This window comes from Vanacampus margaritifer, chromosome 3 (assembly GCF_051991255.1).
Source record: "Vanacampus margaritifer isolate UIUO_Vmar chromosome 3, RoL_Vmar_1.0, whole genome shotgun sequence".
In the NCBI taxonomy this organism is placed as follows: Eukaryota; Metazoa; Chordata; class Actinopteri; order Syngnathiformes; family Syngnathidae; genus Vanacampus; species Vanacampus margaritifer.
This window is the reverse complement of record NC_135434.1, coordinates 16,273,185-16,294,280: the sequence shown is the minus strand read 5'-3', so window position 1 is coordinate 16,294,280 and position 21,096 is coordinate 16,273,185. Positions and strand designations below refer to the sequence as shown.

At 38.2% G+C, this 21,096-nt stretch overlaps 2 protein-coding genes and 1 long non-coding RNA gene across 3 annotated transcripts; all 3 read left to right on the top strand.

The window, feature by feature from the left end:
• The first annotated feature begins 46 nt into the window (after positions 1-46).
• On the top strand, positions 47-5,619 carry vps33a (VPS33A core subunit of CORVET and HOPS complexes). The gene is made up of 13 exons (XM_077562631.1): positions 47-491; positions 741-806; positions 1,064-1,191; positions 1,324-1,510; positions 2,306-2,422; positions 2,519-2,693; positions 2,772-2,965; positions 3,297-3,423; positions 3,509-3,576; positions 3,719-3,856; positions 4,220-4,357; positions 4,441-4,609; positions 5,230-5,619. The coding sequence occupies exons 1-13, from the start codon at positions 390-392 to the stop codon at positions 5,424-5,426; spliced, it is 1,806 nt and encodes a 601-aa protein (XP_077418757.1). The 5' UTR covers positions 47-389; the 3' UTR covers positions 5,427-5,619.
• Positions 5,620-6,240: 621 nt separating this feature from the next.
• LOC144049076 (uncharacterized) lies at positions 6,241-8,263 on the top strand. The gene is made up of 2 exons (XR_013293472.1): positions 6,241-6,811; positions 7,380-8,263. It is a non-coding gene; the product is annotated as an uncharacterized LOC144049076 (long non-coding RNA).
• Positions 8,264-8,510: 247 nt separating this feature from the next.
• Positions 8,511-20,899, top strand: ppp2r2aa (protein phosphatase 2, regulatory subunit B, alpha a). Its single transcript, XM_077561699.1, has 10 exons — positions 8,511-8,862; positions 9,081-9,158; positions 14,059-14,156; positions 14,266-14,431; positions 15,354-15,466; positions 15,588-15,765; positions 16,663-16,827; positions 16,971-17,140; positions 17,225-17,316; positions 17,822-20,899. Exons 1-10 carry the CDS (start codon positions 8,856-8,858, stop codon positions 18,099-18,101), a joined length of 1,347 nt encoding a protein of 448 aa, XP_077417825.1. The 5' UTR covers positions 8,511-8,855; the 3' UTR covers positions 18,102-20,899.
• The last annotated feature ends 197 nt before the right edge of the window (positions 20,900-21,096 follow it).

Genomic DNA, 21,096 nt, shown 5'->3' with positions numbered 1-21,096 from the left:
CGATTAAGTGTCCATTTGGAAGACACGCTTAAAGACAGTACTCGATGTATTTGTTTCTTATAATTTCAACATTGCTAGCCAAACAAATATTTTACCGACATTTAAATCCCCAATAAATTGAGACGTAGATAAGCTCGTTTCTGACCACAGTTTACCCAGTGCGCATGTGCATGGCTGAGTTCCTTTGCATCCTAAATAAATCGGGCTATCGTGCCAGTTAGTGATTTTTACTGGCAGTAATTTGACGGATTATTTGTTCCCAAAGTCTGAGGCTTTATAAACAAGTCGTACATGTCTTAAACGAGTTTATGTCGTACTGTATGTGTATCGCTGGTCATGTGACCGGTCACTGTAAGTCACCTGATTTGCTCTGCAACTGCTAAAGAAAAATGGCCTCCCACTTATCTTACGGGAGAGTCAATTTAAACATTTTGAGAGAAGCAGCACGAAAAGAGCTAAGGGAGTTCTTGGACAAATGTGCGGGAAGCAAGGTAATATTTAACATGTAGGGAAGAACAATAGGGAACTAATCTTTGTCGTGGAGAGAGGGCAATGCGGATGTCAATATAGCTTGCTAAACAGTACTTGTAGTCTATTTTAGCTTTACTATTGAGTGGCATTGAAGTGGCTTATCTTATCAAATATGTAATAAAGCTGGCAAACGTTGACATACTGGTGGTGTTATTTAACGATTGCAGATCTGGGTACTGATATGTTTTGCATGTACTCTTGCTCTGTAGGCCATAGTATGGGATGAATATCTGACTGGACCTTTTGGACTAATAGCCCAATACTCCTTACTGAAGGTAACTGCACTCTTCATGTGTTCATATTGCTAACTTAGTAAGGTTTTTTGTTAATACTGAGAGAGTTCTATTTTAAAAAATCTGCCTCTTCTACCTCATAAACAATATTGCAGAGTTTTGATCAACTGTCAAAAGTGCTATATATTTGCCAACACCATGACTTACGGTGGCAATCTCTGATGGGACAAGCCAAAAGCCAAGTGATTAGTTTTACCTAATGTTTTGGTATCATAAATGCATGTTTTTCTTCGGTACAGGAACATGAAGTGGAAAAGATGTTCACCCTCAAGAGTGGTCGGCTCCCCTCTGCTGACGTCAAAAACATCATCTTCTTTGTCCGCCCCAGACTAGAACTCATGGATATTATTGCTGAGAATGTATTCAGGTATGTGTTTTGCGTCAAAACGTACATAAATATTTGAGTTGCTCCTTTAAAGACAGTCCAGGATTTTAAGTCCTTAAACATCATCCTTATGCATGCTATTTACTGCCCATGCGTTGTATTCTGTGTTGCCAGTGAAGATAAGCTGCATTCGACACGTGACTTCCACATCTTGTTTGTAACCCGGCGGAGCATGCTGTGTGAACAAAGGCTCAAGGAGCAGGGTGTGCTGGGCTCTTTCATTAACATTGATGAGTATATCCTGGACCTGATTCCCTATGACGGTGACCTCCTGTCCATGGAATATGAAAGTGCCTTCAGGGTGTGTTTAATCTTTGCATTTGAAATAAAAATAAATCACCCCGCTGCTCTTTAATTGAAGCACCTTCTCCCACCAAGGGTAAACCTAGAGATTTTAATAGGCAATACATAATGCATTTTAAACACAAGGTAAATCAGTGTGCTTCACAGGATTAAAAGTATTTAAAAACGAAGAAGTAAAGACATTTAAAAACAAAATACAAGTACATAAATAAAATAAAGAATGAACAGTGCAAGGGAAAGATTAAAAACATATATTTAAAATGCTATGAAACTGTACAATTATAGACATGAGATCATAAAAGTATAGTCAAGTCAAGTTTATTTATATAGCCCTTTTAATCACACAAGAGTCTCAAAGGGCTTCACATGCCCACAGTTGACAAATATCAACAACATCCCCTAATCGAACCACAAGAGGGCAAGGAAGGAAAAAAAACAACAACAGGCAAAAAATGAGAAACCTTGAGAAGGGACCACAAATGTGGTAATCCCCCTTCCAGGTTGATCAGGGTGCAATAGATGCCGAATGGGCACAAATTTACATAGTTTGTGATACTAAACATTATTAACTAGAATAGTGCGAAAGTAGTTTAAATACCTATTCAAAAATAATCACAGATTTAGCTCAAATTCAGGTACACGTAATTGCATTCAGTGCATGTTGGGTCAAGTTAGAAATTGCAATCATGCGCAGACAATTGTGGAAAAATTATTTTGTAGTGTTAAACAATTCTAAAAGATGTCATGTTTTTGTCTTGAGTGTGATATTAATATGTTTTGCTTCCTCTTACAGGAGTGCTACTTGGAAAATGACCAAACAAGCCTTTACCACACAGCCAAGGGTCTTATGACGCTACAGGCGTTGTATGGTACTATTCCACAGATTTATGGGAAAGGAGAGTGTGCACGGGTGAGTAATTTGAAAGCAGAAATAATTCAACAGCAAAACACATGTTATTGCGTGTTGACTGGTATTTATTGTCTTTGTTTTTCTGGTTGCTATTAGCATGTTGCCAACATGATGCTGAGAATGAAGAGGGAGTTTGCCGGTATTCAGAATCAGATCCTGCCCGTGTTTGACACACTGCTCCTCTTGGACCGTAATGTGGACCTGCTAACTCCTCTGGCTACGCAACTCACATATGAAGGTCTCATTGATGAGGTCTATGGAATCAATAATGGTTAGAATAATATTTTAAACATATGAATTCAATTTTTCTTACTCATTAGTTTAAGTGGCCTATTTCAATTTTTTGTAGGTTACGTCAAGTTGCCACCCGAGAAGTTTGCCCAGAAAAAACAGGGCGAAGCAAGTAAAGATTTGCCGACAGAGCCCAAGAAGTTGCAGCTCAACTCAGCAGAGGAACTTTATGCTGAGATCCGTGACAAAAACTTCAATGCTGTTGGAGCAGCACTCAGTAAAAAGGCCAAAATTATTTCTGCTGCCTTTGAGGTTGGTCCTGCTTCGGCTTTAAACCCCTCCGTCATTTTATCCACTCTGAAATTTGCAAAGGTGTTTGCTGCAAAATCTATTTAAATGCTACGTTGTCATCCCTTTCTGACATCCTAATTGAATTACAATCAGATATGATAGTAATCTAATATGTTATCGCAAAGGTCTTGAGGAAAAATCCATATGGTTAGCGAGTTGATGGCAATTGTAAAGAGATAAGATGAAGTCGTTTTTCCATCAGAAAACTTAACAATCTCCCCAGTGCTTTCTAATCATGTTAGTATTGCAGATGAACTATAGATATGCCAATATTTGTTGTCTTATTTTACAGGAACGTCACAATGCTAAAACAGTGGGTGAAATTAAGCAGTTTGTGTCCCAGTTGCCTCATATGCAGGCAGCACGGAGCTCCCTGGCCAACCACACATCAATTGCAGAACTCATTATGGACATCACAAGTCTGTAAACAATCCGTTACTGTGCTTCTCTTTACACACCTGATTTATAAGAAACATTGGTTTGACTGGGCTGGGTCTGTTTCAGCATCCGAGGCTTTCTTTGATAACCTAACAGTGGAGCAGGAGTTCATGACTGGGGTTGACACAGACAAGGTACTTAGTTCTTGAACGCATCTTTTATTTCAACAGTTATATTTTTGTAGTGCAGGTTTGGTGTCAAAAAAGAAATTTCAGAAAGATTGTTGAGAAATGGTGTGTTTGACGTGACTTTAATATTGGACATTTTACAATCCAGGTAAACACGTACATTGAAGACTGCATCGCCCAAAAAGATCCCCTCATCAAGATTCTGCGTCTCGTATGCATGCAGTCTGTCTGTAACAATGGCCTTAAACAGAAGGTCCTTGACTACTACAAGCGAGAGATTATCCAGGTAGGAGTAAAAAATTTAATAAAAATGTCCCCAAAAAATCTGTTATCATCTTACTACTCAGATAAGTTCTACTGTATGGACAAACATGTTGGGACACCTGGCTAAAGTTAAAATCAATGGAAATATGGAGTTACCCCTGTATTAAATGTGCAATCGTCCAAAATGTTTTGAAGAAATGAGGAATTAAGATTTCCGTGGAAGTGATAGGTCTAACGGAAATGTATTCCTGTAATTGTGTATGTCAGTGCTTTTTCCTCTAGTGCATCATAATACAATGTAATGTATTGTCTTACTCCTTTTAGAAGTAACCTCTTTTGTGACATTCATTCATTTGTATCTACATGTATGTTTTTCTTTTATAAGACGTATGGCTATGAGCACATCCTGACACTGAACAACCTAGAGAAAGGGGGTCTTCTGAAGCCACAGGCCAGCTCCAGGAATAATTACCCTACCATTAGAAAAACCCTTAAACTGTGGATGGAGGATGCAAATGAACAAGTATGAATAGCCATGAGATTACATGCTTTAACTTTGACAAGAACACATTTGATGTTTTTTTTTTCTTCCCATCTTTCTCTCAGAACCCCAATGACATTTCATACGTATACAGTGGCTACGCACCACTAAGTATCCGACTCACCCAAGTGTTGGCCAGGCCAGGCTGGCGGAGCATCGAGGAGGTGCTGAAGATGCTCCCAGGCCCACACTTTGAGGAGCGCCAGCAGCTGCCTGCTGGACTCCACAAAAAACGTAAGGGCCAATTCAAACATGGTTTTCCAATAGCCTTCGTCCGCCTGCAAGATGTAGATAAGAGTAAGGCTTTATTCATGGCAAAAGCTGAATGAGTAGATGGATTGCACTTGGCCAGCATTGTTACCCTACCTCTTGTCAGTTTGCACTTGTCTTTGTTTGTGTACGCGTGTTAAAGAGAGGAATAGATAACAGCGCAGCATTTGTCAAGTCACCACCAGTGCTGCCATATTGGCAGTTGGAGGTGGCAACACTGATGGGAATGACACTTGCTATGAAATATGTTAATTAGAACTGTGAAATTAGAATCACAAGCTTGCTTCTGCTTGCCCATGTTGGAATAGATTTTGAAAGGTGATAATAGAAGAGTCTCTGCTAAACTGATGGCTAATTGGATGCTGTTAATATTAAAATATTTAAAATAAAATACTTTATTATTTTATCATTATTATTTAAAAATAATAATAATTCTGGTAAGGGTATTTTGTGCATTTAGTTTCGTACTAGTATATTTCAAAGCTGTGGATTAAAAAAAAAGGATGGAGTGACTTTTTAGAGACAGCTACAATCAGTTTGGTATATTACGAAACGTGTGAGATGACATCTTCACTAACTTGCAGGTCAGCAGGGGGAGAATAGGACGACGCTGGTGTTTTTCCTGGGAGGAGTTACATATGCCGAAATAGCAGCTCTCCGTTTCCTTTCTCAAATGGAGGACAGCGGGATGGAATATGTTATAGCTACAACCAAACTCATCAACGGTGCATCTTGGGTCAAATCTCTCATGGACCGACCTGAAGCTCAAAGTCAACTGTGACACACCTGCACACATCAAACAGCCCTTTGACTAACCAGTCTTTATGTCAGTTTCAGCATGCTGCAGGTGTCTCACTGATGTCCATGTCAGGGAAACAGATGGAGTTGTTTCTAGTTTGTTACTGAGGCAATGAAAAACTGACTTATTGCTACTGTCACTGTATACTGTAATAAAGTCATTTTTCTATTAGAGAGCATCTGTATATAATGTATCTATTAATAAAGTGTTTGTCAAAATGTAATGTTTAAAAAATATATATATATATATTGTTATTATTAATAGGGGCTTTTCCACCGCTGGAACTTTTGGAGAACTTTTCAATTTACCTTGGTAAAATTCAGTTCAACAACAATTTCCGGGGTAATTAAATTCTCTAGGGGGCATCCGAGTACTATCTCGGCAGCAGAGTCTTGCTGAGCCATGCTGGAACTTTGAGGGGGCGGGCTGCACTGACTGGTTGGTCAAATTTAGGGGTGTGTTGATTTTACGTCGGCTGGGCTCATCAAACTGATACGTCATCAAACTCATTTGAATAAATTACCCAAACTCATTTGAATAAATTACCAAGAACGCTTAAGACGCTGTGGAAACACAATTACAAATTCCCTGCGGAACTTTTACAACCAAGAACTCAAAGATCCTGGGCTTGTTAGTGAAAAAGCAACAATTTTATTGTGTACAGTCTATGTTTTCCCCTTCCAAGACGAATATATTAACTAAATCATGAAGTTAATCCGGTTATCACTACTGTTGCTACTGACGTGAATGCATCCTTTTTTAACAGAAGATTTCGATAAGGGAGGAAGGAGTGTACGTAGCTGTCAGCACTGGCCCAGCCCTCGGAAAGAGCAATTAGTGCAGTAACAGGCCTCCTAATCAGCCGATAATGCTCCTCCGCCGTCTGGAGAGCTCAGGCCTCAGCATCCTATCATTTGACAGCACAGGACACTGATTGAATTAGGAGGCCATTTGCTCAATGTTCCGGCAGAGAATAACTGTGCGGCAGCAGGGTTTTAGGTCTTCAGTCAATAGCGTCTCTTGTCTTTACAGTACAAACAGGGCAACCTGCTGACAGGACTTACTCAGTGTACTCTTCATGGTTAAAGCCATGTTTATTTCTTATTTCTAATTAGATTTATGAGCAAGATTTGCGTGATGGGTTTTATATTATACTAGGGTGTGTCTGTCTGAGGAGCAGGTGCACAGGAGGCATAACTACCATTAGGATCAATCCCAGGGGAATAAGATCCTTGTGATCGGTTCTTGTCTTTGGCTCCTCCTCAGCTGGGAGTTGAAAGGCTCGAGGTTGCACCAGCCAACTTCACGGCCAGAAGTGTACCAGCCCACCCTGTGAACAGCGCCGGTCCTGTTGCAACAGCATCAAGGTATGAGTTCTAAAGCTTTTATTCCCTACAATCGTAATGACTGCTCCTTGTGGGTGTTTGTGTGGTTTCATTTTGATGAATATTTGATTTGTTTACCATTTGCTGGATTAAGATTTAACAGCATATACTGTAGCTTTATGATGATGAATAAACAGTACAATATTTTAAAAGTGTCTCTTATTTAGAAATAATACTTGTGCATTTTGAAAATTTAAATCTTTTAATACTTCTTAGAATTTACTTAATTTGTAACTTCTACTAGTGGTTTACATTTTCCTGTTCTATAAAAAAAATGTAAATGAATGTTTTAATGTTATTGTGCATATTTTAGTTATGGCATTTTCTTTTTAAGTGTGAATATTTTAAGAACGGATTTGTGAGAGCTGAACTAATGACTGAAGAGGCTATGTTGTTTGTGGAATTAAAATCAATACTGAAACCTTTTAGTGCAACTTGTAGATAAATTATTTAACAGTTGTCAACATAAGAGTGTGTCCTCTAATACAGTGGCTTGAAATATACTTTTTTTTCTTCATTATATTGTATAGTGACAAGTGTGTGTTTGCAGAATGGGACGAGGTGAGAACATTGGACACCTGACTCTTGCTGCTCCCAGGCACAAGACACAGCAGGTGCATCTTGATTCTGAGCCTTTGTTTCTCCGCTTCCTGCGGACATTCAGGGAAATCCTCAAATTTGTCCTCTTCAGCTACACTGTGCTTTTCGGTGCCTTGCTTCTCGCCCGATGGACCACTTACTACATGGTGGGAAAGTGAAAAGGCACTGAGATTCAACCTGCACTTGGACGTGGAGCTCTTTACTCAATTTTAAAATATGTAATTTTGGACTACAAGTCCATAAAATAGTAACACTTAAAGTGTCAATGATTTTTCCTACCGATCACAAAAATGTAACAAATTTATAAGAATGCACGTCTAAACTTGTTGCAGGCAAAAAGAGCAGAATTGCAATGCAAATTTGAATTGCATCAAACTTTGCTTCTAATGTAGTTGTGTGTGCATTCTTGAACCTACGTGATCACAGTAAATTATGTTTTAAGAGATGTTTACAGCCAAAACATACAAATAAAACGCTATCAGACCGTTACTGACTAATTCTAAGCGATTAAATAGACATCTTGCTGAGTTTGAATAAAAAATGTAGGGATTGTGTGTATATTACTGTTTGGATACTATCATATTGATCTCAAGACACTAACCACCAGGCTACGCAATGCCTATACTTATCCATGCATTAGTCTTACCTTTCAAAATCTGCTTGTAAAACTCATGTCTTTTTTTTATTTGCTGATAGATGGACGATGATGGGGTATTCAAATGTAAATGTAACAAGTTAACAGAAATGTATATAAGTGAAATGTTGTTACAATGTGAATCTACCTGGATCGAAATGAAAATTTACGATAAAATGTAATAAAATCTCAAAATGTAACTATTTTTTGTTGACAAAACTCTGTGTGTTGATGCGTTTGACTTTCTCAAGGTACCAGTCCACACGGGCGGGGTTTAGCGTTTCCGGTTATTTCCAAAACAATGTTATCACCGCTTTTCATTAAAACAACAATCATACTATAATTTAAACGATCATAATTTCCGATGGTAGGTTAAGTTAATTTGTACAGATAAACGATTTACGACTAAAATGTTGATTATTTCTTGGTTCACCGTCGCCGCTCTCCCGGTGTGTTGTGGTATTATTCGTCAACGCCACCCGCGTTACGCCATTTTGAAAGTAATGTGGGGAGAGGCAAAGACGAGGGAATTCTTAAAGTGAAGTGCAAAGTCCAAACACCTGTCCCGAGGAATACATTGTTGCCATTTTTTATTAGATAATATTTGTGCTTTTTGAAACAGTCGGGCTAAGGTCGTGTATACTTCTCTAAATAAAATAATTGGCAGCGCTCGTAGCTTCATTCCTCCACATCTCATCGGCAGTCAGAAGCGGCAGGTTCGGCAGCTGCAGTGCTCAGTCCAGGGCCTGAGCCCGCTTCAAAGACCCCCTCTCTCCCTGGACCACCACCACCATGGCAGGTAATAGTTGGAAGACACGGCGAGGCTGCGGTTACTGGTTAGCGAGTCACGAATAAAACGCAAGTCTGCTAGTCTGCTGGTGGTTAACGACCAGGGGCTAGCTAGCATGCTAGGCAGATGCTAGTTTGTGTGCAGTGAGTGCGCCTCACTTGTTTCTCTAAACAAAGTTGCCCTTGCCATGGTGTGATGTCTTGAAACTGGATGTTTGCTTCCTGCAGGGGTCGGTGATGAGAGCGACGAGGTGCAATGGTGCTTTTCCCAAGTCAAAGGAGCAATGGATGACGACGTCGCGGAAGGTGGGTCCATTTAATTTCCTTGTCACACTTGAAGTGTGTGTGTATGGAAAGCTGTTTAAGCAGCTATTCGATATCTTTGATATCCAGCTTCAGGCTCATGCACAAGTACCCCCTTTGTCCTTGCTAGTAAGACAATAAGCACACTAGTAGAACAACGGTGTCTTAATGTGGAAAATGGCGTTTAATTTCTGCACACTAGTACAGTACATTTTACTTGTGGGCATCTTGGTGCAAAAAGTGGGTACAGGATGCTGCTGCTTGACACGTCTCAGTTTTTGGGTGTTACTATAGCATTAAAGTTACAACTTACAGCTAGTGGAAAAAAACATTGCTTGTAAGACATGCATTACACTTGTGTGACCTGTTATACTACTGTAGTGTGCTGAATTGTCTTACAAGTGAGGACAAAGGACATCAAGGATATGAAATAAATGTTCAGACTAACAGATATATACTGTTTTGGTGGTATTCATGGCATGCAGGTGTAATCAGATGGGCTACATCAGTGGTGCCCAAACTATGGCCTGGAGGGTCATTTGAGCCAAACCGCTGTCCATTTTAGGCGGCCCGGGGAGTATACTAAGAATGACATCTGCTAATGAGAAATTTGCATTACATGCTCTACTGCTTTTATAAATTTGCAAAGATGCAAGTCCTAACTGGATTGGCAGTTTTGCCTGTTAAGTATCTTGTTTTTAAGCTTAATATTTAATATATACTGTATATGTGCTTTTTTTTTTTTTTTTACAGAAACTTAATACTTTATTTTTTCAGTTTTGTGTGTTTTTTTTTTTTATTTATTCAATTGCAGTTTTTGTTAGCAGAGACTGATAGTCCATATTATGTATTTATTTTTGGGTGGTTTTGATTATTTTGTATAGTTACATCTTTTTTTCATTATATAATTCCTTTTTTTTTTTTTTTTTTACAACATTTTATCTTTAACTCATTCAGTTCCAGCCAATCCCCTTCACTCCCGGCTGTTTTGCTGGATTTTAACTGATTGAAAGAAAGATTAAAGTCTCTTCTTTTATCTGGAAAGAAAGTATGTTTCTATCTGTTTCCATTTTGCAGCAGTTAGCATTAGAATATAGCTAAGTTTCATCATTATTCACAAATCTATTTAGAATTATGACTAATTAAGGTTTTTTTTCAACATGGTCCTGGTTCATTTCCTATGCTCTGCTGCAACCTGCTGGCCGTTTGTGTAATAACTACCATTTATTTCTTCAACCTTTCATTGCAGTGGAGAGGCTGCATCAAAGCCTTCTGTATGCTCTAGCATAAAAAAATTATAAATACGTCTTTGGGACACTTAAAACATTTTAAATACAACATATTTATACGTTTTGGGGAGCAAATGAGTTAAAATGGTGTAATTGCATTATTGCACCATTATCAGTATATTAGTTGAACAATTATATGAAAGCCTGGTGGGCCTCCAGGCTAATACAACGCTGGGGGAAAGCCTGGTGGCACAACCCTTGCTTGCAATAACTGCTTCAAGCCTGCCACCCATAGACTTCACCAGACTGTTGCATTTTTCATTCGACATGCTTTCCCAGGCATGTACTGCAGCTTCTTTTGGTTCTTGTTTGTTTATGGGGGTTTCTACCTTCAGGAGGCCAAATGCATACTCTATTGAGTTAAGGTCCACTGATTGATTTGGCCAGTCTAAGACATTCCACTTTCTACCCCTGATGAAGCCCTTTGTTGTGTGTACAATATGTTTTGGTCATTGTCTTGTTGCACGATGAAGCTTCTCCCGATTACTTTGGGTGCATTTTTCTGTAAATTGCCAGACAATTTGGTTTTGTATACTTCAGAATTAATTCTGCTGCTACCATCATGAGTTACATCATCAATAAAGACTATTGAGCACATTCTAGAAGCAGCCATTAAGACCAAGCAATGACATTACCTCGACCATGCTTCACAGCTGAGCTTATGTGTTTTGGATCATGAGCAGGTCCTTTTTTTCTCTCCATACTTTGGCCTTACCACCTTTCCTGAGACCAATATGACCTCTACTAGGGCTGTGCAATTAATCGAAATTCAATTACAATTTCAAAATTGGCATAGTCGTAAACAAAAATAAAAGATTAATAATACTAATTTTGAGTTGTTTAAATGTGTATGTTTGTTAAAAAAAAAAATAATAATAATTTAATAAATCTTGTTTGGTCCAAAAGAAACTTGCATACGGTAATTATAGTTTTTCAACGTAATTTATTTGAATTAATATTTTTTACGTTTAAACATTTTCTTATTAAGCGCCCCAAAAAATGATCGTCCTAATCGTGATTTCAATTATTACCAAATTAATCATGATGAATGTTTTCTACATAATCAAGCAGCCTTAACCTCTAGCAAAGTGATGGCCATTGGTCGTCAATGTCCTGTATCTTTGTTCAATACACGAAACGCGGTATTTCACACAAACACAATATATATATAATAAATAAGTTATGCAGTTTCTTGAGGAGTTGCCATTTTATACGGGGTTTATTTAACAGAAACTAGAACCTCGAAATGCTATCTGAAATAGACAAAGCAAAGCAATTACAATTTTTAATAATCATTGGATACTAATAATTATATATCATCAGTTGCCTTTGTATTTTTTGTTGTTGTTTGTTTTGTTGGCCAGACGAGGAAAAGATCAAATGGCTTTTTGAAGTTGATGGTTTTGTAATTGCAAATTTTGTTTCTAAACCTTGGAAAAGAAGCACGGAGACTGTTTTTGAAATGAGGCTTTGTTGTAAATTTGGTCCTGGTGTCTTAAGCCCATGCAGTCTTAGCATACTAGCTTGTATACATGCTACAATTATAAAAATCAGCCATTCATTGTAAAGAGACTTTGTGGAAACCCTATACGTAGATTGTCTGATAATGCAGCACAACAATTCACACTCACTTGGGCCTTATTTCACAAAGGTTTATACATTGCTATTAGGCAGTTATTCCTACAGTAAATCAACATTGTTTACAGTCAAATCTTGTTTGCATGCATAGCAAAAACATGTATTACAGTTTTATTCACATCTCTTGCGACATCTTGACCTCTCAACCTGCAGCTAAAAATACTTTTGATACCTACTGGACACCATCATGCTGTTAAATGTGCGTGAGCTGCCTGACAGCTGTTGACTCCCAGAGCCATCACTTGTGATTCTCTTGTGACTTTGAGACCGTCAGACATTGCCTGCCATTTTGTTCCCATAATAGATGACTCCAGCTGTGTGAATGATTGGGAAAAGAGCCAAGAGCTGCATCCTGTCCTGAATTCAACTTGCATTCAGTATCTCATCTATAGTTTGCACTGTGCTTTCCCACTCATGTTGTTTTTCTGCACTTAGTGCGTTCTGTATAAAAAGGCTGTAATGCCTGAAACGGTGACGTTGCACTTCGTGGCACATGAGCATAAATACACAATAAAAACAGATCAGTGAATTCATCTAAAATTAGCCTAAAAGAACATTGATTTTGAAATACATAAGAATTCAAGGTCATAAAGCATAGGGCTTGAAGTCTGTTTTAGTTTTTTATTATTTAAAGTCATTGGCTGTGCACTGTTCACAAGATTTCTTGGCATAATCTGCCATTGTTTTCTTTTTTTTTGTATAATTTGAATTCATACTCAATGAAGCACTTGAAATATAATAACACTTTACAAATTGTAACGCCACACCAAAACGTGATTTAAGGAGCTCTGAATTATTTATGATGAATTATTTCTTGAATCTAAATAATATTTTTAACACAGCAGCATATTGACAACACGGAGAGGCAAAATTATTTATTATTATTTTGATGAAAAGTGCATATTTGCATATTGAGTAAATTGTATGCTTTTTAAACACTGCCTACAGTTATCCAATGTTACACATAGCATGACACTTGAAATGTAATCCTTAAATCTAAAATTACCGGAATTCCTCTTTCTATGAAATGCTAGTACAGTAAAATAAGTACTGAGCCTTGCCGCAAAAGGAGAAAAATGCATGTAATGAAGCAGGCCCTCCACAAAAAAAAAATCACATTTGCTTATATTAATAGTTTAAACCACTAATACACCACAAAAGGGATCCTAAAACAGTTTATTTCAAACTAATGTTATATTACCCTTAAAAATAACTAGCTTATAAATGATTAGATTTTGATAATTGTCTCTTAACTACCACAAACAACCCAGGATACATTTAACTCTTACTCGAGCTACAAAGTTTGTCACGCAAGATCAGGGTCATGCAGAGGAGGCGGCGGCCGTGGGCATCCACCTGTACTGGGGCATCCACAGCAGAGCCACACCCACGCCCACGTTGATGAACAGATTTTAAGCGTCTTCCAAATTTCCCAGCATTAGAATAATGTAAAATTTTACTTGATCAATATACCAAATAATTAATTGTTATTTGCGTTTTTATGCGCTTATACGGAGAGGAGCTGTATCAGGCACTTTGTTTCGTCCACACTCTTTGCCTGCGTTAAGAATAGTGTTCACAACAGTGCCAGGCAGTAAACAGGGCTCGATTGTTGTATCGTATTGTATGGTTAGATGTAAATGCTGTTGTAGGTACCAGTTGGGGGTTTCCCCAGCTCTGCGTAATGTTACTAGATGGATTGATGGATAGATAAAAGAGCATAAGGAAGATTAGATAAATACTAGACTTAAGCACCAGGATCGTGGAGTGTGTGTTTATACCCGGATTGACATTGTTCTTGTGGCTCATTGGTGGCAAAAACAAGTGAACCCAATGTTGTCAGGACCACCAAAGTCTTGCATTGCGGTTACATCATGTTATCAAGTCATCTTTATTTAAAAAGCGCTTTCAAACAAGAGATGCAATGTTAAAAGAATACCGAAATGAACATTCTCCTGACACTCCTGTGTTGACAGCTGATATCATATCCACTGTTGAGTTCAACCACTCTGGGGAGTTGCTTGCCACTGGAGACAAAGGAGGCCGTGTGGTCATCTTTCAACAGGAGCCAGAGGTACTCTTTATGGAGACACCTCAATATTTGATTGTTGGAATCTGCATATCCCACATTATTTGCAGTCTCGCGTTGTGCCTGACCTGATTTTCTTTTTTTTTTGTTTTAGAGTAAGAATCAGCCTCAGTGCCGTGGAGAATACAATGTTTACAGCACCTTTCAGAGCCACGAACCAGAGTTTGACTACCTGAAGAGCCTTGAGATCGAGGAGAAGATCAACAAGATTCGATGGTTGCCCCAGAATAATGCTGCACACTTACTTTTATCCACAAATGGCAAGTTGACGTGTGTCTACTCCAGAGATACTGCTTTGTAACTTATTTTCCAGAATTTTGACCGAGTAGGACACCTTTTGAACAATTTTTTTAAATTGCTAAAAATCCATTATCCCAACCAGCTTTTCCTCTCGAGGGTCGCGGCCATGCTGGAGCCTATCTCAGCTGTCTTCGGGCAGTAGGCGGGCTAGAACTGGTTGCCAGCCAATCGCAGACGGTGTAACATAGTACATAGGGGGGTGAATTGCCTAGTACCTGGCGATACGATTCGGAACACATTTCCTAGGTCACGATTCGATACCGATTAATCCCGATACAAATCTATAAATTGATTATTGCGATTTTTTTTTTTTAACTCAAATTTGGAAAATACTAATCAGTAAACTTGTACATGTACACTGTATGAAAATGTATTTATTTATATGAAAATTCAGACTTATAACTGAGCCACTATATTTAACAAACCGGTTGCAATCTGTTTCATGTTTAAGCAGCACTGAAATAAAATATTAAGGCCAAATGTTCCATTAATATAACATTCTTCCATGAATGTAAGACGTTTTGTTGAATATTCCCATAAAAAAAGGTATGTTTAAAAATCGATTCGGCCGCATATCGAATCGATTCGAGAATTGCGCACTGTAATATCACGATTATTGCCGAATCAATTTTTTTCGAACAACCCTAATAGTACAAATAATATTTGCTGGCTCTGACTGTAGTAGTTGACTAGTTTTAAACTGGACAGACTTATACATTTCAATTAATACATATTGGTAAAAGTCATTTAGATGCCTAGCAATGTTAATGGAAAATCTTGAGTTAAGATCATCTTGCATTGTTTTTGTCTAGCCACCTACATAATGTAATAATTATTGATTTCGAGTCATCTTTTATGTTTTGTGTCATTGTCCTGTTGTAGATAAAACCATCAAGCTGTGGAAAATTAGCGAGCGAGACAAGAGACCGGAAGGTTACAATTTGAAAGAAGATGATGGGCGATACAGAGATCCAAATACAGTCACAACACTACGGGTGGGTATCATGCCTATTTGATTCTTCTTTTTTGGGAAGGGGGCGTCCGTCACAATTGAACATTTTGTCTACAATGTATTCTGAGAAAAAAACTGGTGAACTCACTGGCCTTGTCCCCTAGGTGCCAATATTCAGGCCCATGGACCTGATGGTGGAGGCCAGCCCCCGTCGAGTCTTTGCAAACGCTCACACCTACCACATCAATTCCATCTCAGTCAACAGTGATTGTGAAACCTACCTGTCCTCGGATGATCTTCGCATCAACCTATGGCACTTGGAGATCACTGATCGCAGCTTTAGTATCCTTTCCCTTTTAGCTCCTCACAGACCTCATCTGTATTGGCAACTAGGGCTGGGTATCGATTCCGATTTCCCAAGTCGATTCGATTCAGAAGGCCCCGATTCGATTCACATTGATTTTCGCTTCAGTTAAGGATTTCATGCAGTAACAATTTTACTTTTATATGGAAGACATTCTCAAAAGTATAAATGCTGCAAATTGAAACCTGGCGCATTAGTATGAAAAAAATATATGAATATTTACATTTAGAATTGAATCCAATCCAGTTACATTAATTATGTAAGTTTTATTGAACAAGACCTGATCAAAACAATAAATAATGGCAAAAACACTGGGCTCCTCTTGGGGAACTCTGAATAACACACATTTTTGCATTTGGTAGGCATATTTAAAAGTATCGATTCATGGTTTTATGAATCGATATTGGACTATGAAAAGGGATATCGATATATCAATTTGTATTTATTTTTAACCCAGCCCTATTGGAAACTGCTTATCTTTTCCAGTAATTGAGCACATCCTTTCCACTGTGGGAGTAGGCAGTTGTTAGAGGGCCTGTAAAGAGGAGATGCAGTCTAGCATGGCTTTGTTAATGTCTGTGAATCGAGTTAGGTCGTTGATTTGAAAGATGTATTGAAAGTGGCATGCGAAGTTCGTGTCATTCAAAATTAAAGGCAAAGTCAGAGCAAAAAACAGACTGGAATTTTGAGGTGACTAGTGGGCTGTTGAATTAAAAAAAAAAATCTCAATCAAATCAAAAATAGAGCTGTAATGTGGAAAAAAATACACAAATTTTTCTGACGGTAATATGACGGATAAATGCTCAGTGAATTTCCTTGTATAATTAAAAGTTGGTAAGTCTCCTCTTGTTGTACCTGAACTTGACCCCACTCAGATATTGTCGATATTAAGCCAGCTAACATGGAGGAATTGACCGAGGTGATCACAGCATCAGAGTTCCATCCTAACCAATGCAATACGTTTGTGTACAGTAGCAGTAAAGGAGCCATCCGCTTGTGCGACATGAGGGCGTCGGCACTCTGTGACAACCATGCCAAATGTAAGCAGAAGTCGCCCCAAATGTGACTCAACCCAACTAAAAATCAGTCTTGCAATGATGCAAGTCTGTAGTCTAAAATTTAGTCTACTCCACATGGGCCCTGTCAATGAACGATTGAAGTACATTGTTTTTTTCCCCCACAGTTTTTGAAGAGCCAGAAGATCCAAACAATCGTTCCTTCTTCTCCGAAATAACATCATCCATCTCTGATGTGAAGTTCAGCCACAGTGGACGTTACATGATGACCCGTGACTACCTGTCCATCAAAATCTGGGACCTCAATATGGAGACTCGTCCAGTGGAGACTTATCAGGTATGTTACGCTGGCCAAGCTGAACTATTTCTTTACGTAGCTCAGTCAGTTTGTAGGTCTTCAAAATTGTTGTCCTCTTATCAGGTGCATGAATATCTCAGGAGCAAGTTGTGTTCACTCTACGAGAATGATTGCATCTTTGACAAATTTGAGTGCTGTTGGAATGGGAACGACAGGTGAGAACTTCTTTTTATTGATTTTTATTCTGTTGTTTTAACTCATTTGCTCCCAAAAACTTTTTTTTTTATGCTAGAGCATACAGAAGGCTTTGATGCAGCCTCTGAACTGAAGAGAAAACTTAAAGCAGTGGTAGTTATTGCAAAAAATAGCCAGCAGATGGCAGCAGAGAATAAGACATCAACCAGGGTCATGTTCCAAAAAGGCTCCCTCCCCCCCAGTGTTTTAAACAATTTCTGAATAATGATGAAATTTAGCTATATTCTAATGCTAATTTCTGCAAAACAGAAACGGATCTAAATATACTTTTTTTTTTTTCCTGATGAAAGAAGAGACTCTAATCTTGTTTTTTATAGCAATAGAACACAATATTCTGTGGGCCTTTTCTTTTCTCTTCCATCTTAACATGTATTTGTTATTGTGTCCACCTGTTAGTTTTGTTTACTATCCACTTCGCTTTTATGATGATCTCTGTCTCACTGTCACTTTCTGGCCTGTCCGCAGCGTGATCATGACCGGTTCCTACAATAACTTCTTCCGGATGTTTGACCGAGGCTACAGGCAGGATGTGACCCTAGAGGCGTCGAGGGAGAACAGCAAACCACATTCTATCCTTAAACCCCGCAAAGTAAGCTCGGGTGGGAAGCGCAAGAAGGATGAGATTAGTGTAGACAGTTTGGACTTTAATAAGAAGATCCTCCACACTGCATGGCATCCCCTGGACAACATTATTGCTGTGGCCACGACCAATAATCTCTATATATTCCAGGACAACCTTAACTAGCATTTGATGATCCATTTCCGCTCCATTACACAGACACAGCATCTGTCTGGCTCAGACCTTGGGTATGACGATTATCACAAGCACATTTTTCATGTGTAATACAAAATGAGCATACAGGCTGTGTTGAGCTAATTACTGTACAGACTTTGGGATTCATGTAGTTTCCTTCCTGTAGAAGCACCTGTTTATCCAGCTGCTGCTTACAACTCCACTACATCCCAGACCAAAGGGAAGATGTGTAAAACAAAAAAAACTAAATTGTGCATTAGTGCCATTGCAAATTGTTAATGCACTCTTTGTTCCTACAGCATTTTAGTTATGGGGAAGTTGAGTCCAAAAATTTCTTAACAATAATCTGTTCTATACGCGCCCACTAGTCTATGAATAAAAATGGGTGGCTTTTTCGGCTTTATTCACATGCCACAAACGCAATATCACAGGCACTCAACAATTGTGGCACCACCAATCACGGCTCAGTTTATTAAAGCAGTATTAATCAGAATACTGTGTTTAGACTAGTGGGGTTGCATAGAACATTTTATTGTGAAGGAAATTTTGGGTTGACTTCCCCTTTAACCAGGATGCCGTGTTTAGGCTAATGTCGGCGCATAGAACATATTATTACCGGCATTGTAAAGAAAATTTTTGACTTGATTGCCCCTTTTAATTGTAGCAGGAAAATGTAGACACATTTGCACGGGTATGAAACACTGCTGATACAAGTGGTTGGCACTCCTTATTTGCACCCACATATTTGTCAACTTGCCAAATGTACTCGCCACTCCATCCTGATTGTGTATATCGATAATGGGCCAATCTAGGATTTCTCTTGTTAGGGTTATTCATCAAGGGTGATCTACAAACGTTACTGCCACTTGTTTTTTTTCTGCTGCATAACAATTTATACCAGCTTAAATGTTTGGGCAATAAGATTGACTATTGTTTACATTTTCTTAACAGTAGGTATGTCAAGTTTCATTTGTGTGGCACAGTAGCCATCTGAATCGCATACGTTTTGTCGGTTGTGTATTTGCCAAGCAGAGGGCGTACTTACCTGTTTACCGGTAGTTTCCTTTAACATACACAGCAATGTCTTTTTTTCTTTTTTCTTTTAAATCATATCTTATAAATACTTTGTTTTCATGGCCAGCCACATTCACAGGCACTTAAATGTGAATGCCTATAGTTTGAAAAATAGTGCCCAGTAGTACAGATTAGGCAGGTATTGAGGTTGGGAGTAATGAATCACGCCAAAGCAAGCTGTACTTTACGCCTTTAAATTAGAATCCTTTCGTTATAAAGCCTGGCTCGGTCCTTACCAATGAGAACGGACAACCAATATTAACAGCTCAGGCTCAAAGGCTGGTATTCTGTATGTATGGTGGCCTAAATGTTTTGTCATGTCAAAGTCGGATGCTGTTGCCAATTTCCACATAAAACAAATTTATGTTGCAGATATAAGACTTTGATCCCTGGAACAAGTTTTTTTTTTTTTTATATATATATATGTTTTTTACTGTACCTTCTGAAGAGAAAAATTGTCACTATAGCTGATTTATTTTTGTATAAATTAAGACGATAGTTATAGTCTGATCACTGACGTTTTAAATTTAGCTGTCTGTCTAATGGTTGGTTTGACTGTAGAACTAAGGCGGCATACAACGTATAGTCATCTGGGTAAATATTTGTTTGACAGTTCTTTGATGTCAAGGAGGAGCATGTCCTTTCTGATGTGGGGGAAATAGTTTCAACGGTGAGTTGTTTTTCTTTTAAATCATTTTTCTATTAGCGAAAGCAAAGGCAGTATTTGACCTAAAAGGGGTAAAAAGGCATTTTTCAACGTTTTCCAAAGCCAGTCAAGTGACTTGCCTTATTTTCTTGAAAGTATCTGCTCGTTAAGCTTTTTTAAAATTATTTTTAATATATTATTATTTGAGAGGAGAGTTTGTGAAGCACTTGGTTTGCAAGTGTTTTATGAACATGAAGAAATGACCTGAAATCTTCAAAGCCGCTTCTCCTCTCACCTCTGTCACAAATTGCCGATTTTGTGGAACAAACGGGTTGAGGATTATATTTTTCTTTCAATTACAGTACTGTTTTTTTTAACCCTAGTATTTGTTCGAAACTACAGAGATTTTATTTTATTTTTTATACAATGACTGGAATGCCAACAGAATGAGAAGATGTCACTTCCTCAGGGCTGTGCATAATATCCTTAAATAATTGGGGAGCATTTCAAAACATATTTTGGCCTGTATAAGATTTGTGGCTTTTTTAGGCAATCCTGGGAAACCATGGTTTGATACTCGCACCAACAGTTTGACCTTGGGTTGCAAGTGTGGTCATTACCCTTGTTCAGAACCTTTTTTTCTTCCATTTATTAAATAGATTTTTGTTCAAAGCTACTGTACCGCATATTTTTGAAAACCACAAAACCCCCATTTGCCTTTCTTTAAAGTATTAAGAGTTAAGATAACCGGACAAATGCATTTTGTCTAGCGTGCCAGACATGAGTCACTCAGGGGAATTCACCACTGCTCAATGTTCAAAACATTGTACTGTATCTTCAAGATAGCAGCTTGTCAGTACTAAATAAAAATATTGCCTTAATCCAAAACGTATGGATTTTGATTGATTGTTCTGAACGTGTGGCAAACAAGACAGAAATCATGATGAACAGTGGCGAGGGTCTGCGTTTTTTGACAGTAGCCTAGAAATGCACTTTTATTTTTGGGATGTTGAAATTATTATTTTTCAAGAGGTTCTCGAATAAATGTGCCTGTTGTGGGGAAACTTAACTATATGGCTGTATTTTTCACATGCAATTAATTACTAGATACGATTAAATAATACATTTCAGGGGGGAATAATTCTAGTTGAAATAATACGACCAATAAGTGTAACTCTAAGTGTAATATAGAACATAATGACTATTAACAAAACCACAAATTAATCAATTAATTAGTCTGAGCGACATATAGCTCCACATTTGAAT